This window comes from Macrobrachium nipponense, chromosome 22, assembly GCF_015104395.2.
Source record: "Macrobrachium nipponense isolate FS-2020 chromosome 22, ASM1510439v2, whole genome shotgun sequence".
Lineage (NCBI taxonomy): Eukaryota > Metazoa > Arthropoda > Malacostraca > Decapoda > Palaemonidae > Macrobrachium > Macrobrachium nipponense.
In genome coordinates, this window is record NC_087213.1 from 16,262,973 (window position 1) to 16,265,472 (window position 2,500).

The following is a 2,500-nucleotide window of genomic DNA, read 5'->3' on the forward strand; positions in this document are numbered from 1 at the left end:
TGAGGTATAATAGGCCAGTAACACATGATGACTGAATTTCATTCACTGCTTTATTAAAGGAAGGATATCATGCAAAGAAAATTTATCTTCAACATTAATATTGTCTAAAATATTTAAATTAAGATCTTAATATCTGACAGCTTTGCTACTGTAAATGAACAAAAATCTAATTAAATGTATGGCATTAGATTACCAAATACCAAATTAACACTTTTCAACCACAGGTACATAACACCAGGCTTGAGCTACTACAAACCTGATGATAACTAACATCTGCACTAAATAGACTAAGTAACTGTTGAAGTAAACATAAATACAGTGTTTCAGAATCATTTGGTTTCAACTGTAGAAAACCTGGTGTCAAATCTAAATATGTACACTTAAGGAAGAGATGAAGTTCCCATAAAAAATTGAAAAAAAAAAAGAAGTCCTGAGAATAGTGAAACATGCTACGAAAATATTGGTCTGAGTATTTAATTCTGACGTTTATAAAGGTCATCATGTTCTGAGACGCTCAAATAAAACACTGAAATGCAAGGGAGAAAAATGTTTGAGATGAGTTCTGCCTGAACTTGCACACCCATCAATTTCCTGAATTGACAAAGCAAAACTGACAATATACAGCAGCTTAAAGGAAGCAACATTGACCATTTAACAAAAATCAATACAGGTACATGATATAAAGCTAATCATGCTTAATATTGTTGTGGATGCTTAATGTGCGTACCTTTCAGACTCTAATCCCAAAATTTCTCTCTTCATATGATTTCCCTAATTGTGACCTGTTTCTTCTCACCATAGAACATGTGCTACTTTTTATCATGAAAAATTCTACTCTGTTCAGAACATCTTTCTTTCTTACCTTCGACTGGAAAAGGCAAAGACAAAATAGACCCTTAAATTTTCTAGAATTACTGTCATTTCATTATTGAACTTTCACTACTAAATGCAACTATACTATATATCAACTCAAGTCCCTTAACTACAAATGTGAACAATATGGCCATAAGCATAACTGGCAGAATCAGAATAAAAAAAAAAAAAAGGAGGCTTGCCAGAAATTTCCAAAAATGTGTAAATGAACATGTATTCCAAGCTTTTACTAGGCCATGATTCTTAGAAATTAACTTATTTTAAGTTCCTTCTACCAAACTTACATATCAAAAACATGGCGAAGATAAAAGCAAGGCACTATTGTCTATTATGTTCAAGGTTAAACTGGATTACTGCAACCAGAACCAACCTTAAGGGTCTGCGCAGCTTGTTCATGAGTAGCAGTCCGAAGATCTGTACCATTAACGTTGAGGATTTGGTCTCCGCGTCTGAGCTCCCCTGAAAGATCTGCAGGTCCACCAGCTAAGATAAAGGAGATAAAGATCCCTTCTCCATCTTCGCCACCAACAATATTGAAGCCCAAACCCGTCGTACCTTTGGTCAGGGAAACTCTCCGAGGCTCTCTGCAAAAGAGAAATTTTGATTTTTAAAACATAGTCATGGCAAAATACTCATAAAAAGCTATAAAACTGTGGTAATATATACGTAAAGGAAAAACACAAAATAGATAAAGTTCGGCAATAACCGGAGTTTACACACAAATATTAATAAAGCTAGGCTTGCTTCGATGACAGAATCAAATAAATAGTTAGGTAATTGAATATGGACTGCGTCTCTAAAATCAATCTCCAAGCAAATTTAGGAGGAACATGGATGGATCAGTAAGTGAAACAATGTCACGAATACCTATGTCCTAATGCTTACTCATCTGTCTATCTTGATTTATTCCAGCATCTACAAAGGCATGAGAGTTCTGTCTTTTTATATATATACGTTAATATCTCTCGTTCTCATCTTTAGCACCTATTTAAATGGATGACCCATGATATATACCTGATATCCAAACTCTCTCTCTCTCTCTCTCTCTCTCTCTCTCTCTCTCTCTCTCTCTCTCTCCTCTCTGCCACTCGAAACAAGCAGTTGAATTCAACCTACATTAATAGAGACCGTGTCTCTCTACACAGCAACAGGGGCAGCAGAAGCACATAATGTCAAAGGGAATAGCCACCATCCCCTCTCATCCATCACACTCATCCTTTCCCGTAGCAAAAGCATCAGAAAAAAAACCCACGTGATAAACGATTCTTCGAATTTACTCATCTTTCCCAACTCTAGGAAGGCCCCACTCTCCAACCCCCCAATAAAAAGTGATGTTTTGGAAGTTCTCAAACTGGATCTAATGATTTGTTTTAGACAGAAAATAATCTTATATTTTAATAACATCTAATGATTTGTTTTAGACAGAAAATAATCTTATATTTTAATAACGTCTTCCAATTTGATGGTTCGTTTAAGGTAAGAAAAGATAAAATATTTTAGAAAGTTATTCAAACCGGATCAAATTGTTTGTTTCAGGTAGAAAATTATTATTGAAACAATGTCTTCCAGTTTGTAAAATGATTTGCTTTAGGCATGAAAACACTGAATACCTTAGAAAAGTATTCAA

The 2,500-nt window shown here is 34.7% G+C and overlaps 1 protein-coding gene across 16 annotated transcripts in view; it reads right to left on the minus strand.

Moving 5' to 3' along the window:
* The window catches only part of LOC135198512 (discs large homolog 1-like protein), a 754,910-nt gene that overhangs the window by 34,383 nt on the left and 718,027 nt on the right, over positions 1-2,500 (minus strand). For all 16 annotated transcript variants that reach the window (XM_064226154.1, XM_064226164.1, XM_064226161.1 and 13 more), the window contains one exon: positions 1,244-1,457. In XM_064226154.1, the coding sequence (XP_064082224.1) occupies positions 1,244-1,457 (214 nt within the window). The remainder of the gene's footprint in view (positions 1-1,243; positions 1,458-2,500) is intronic.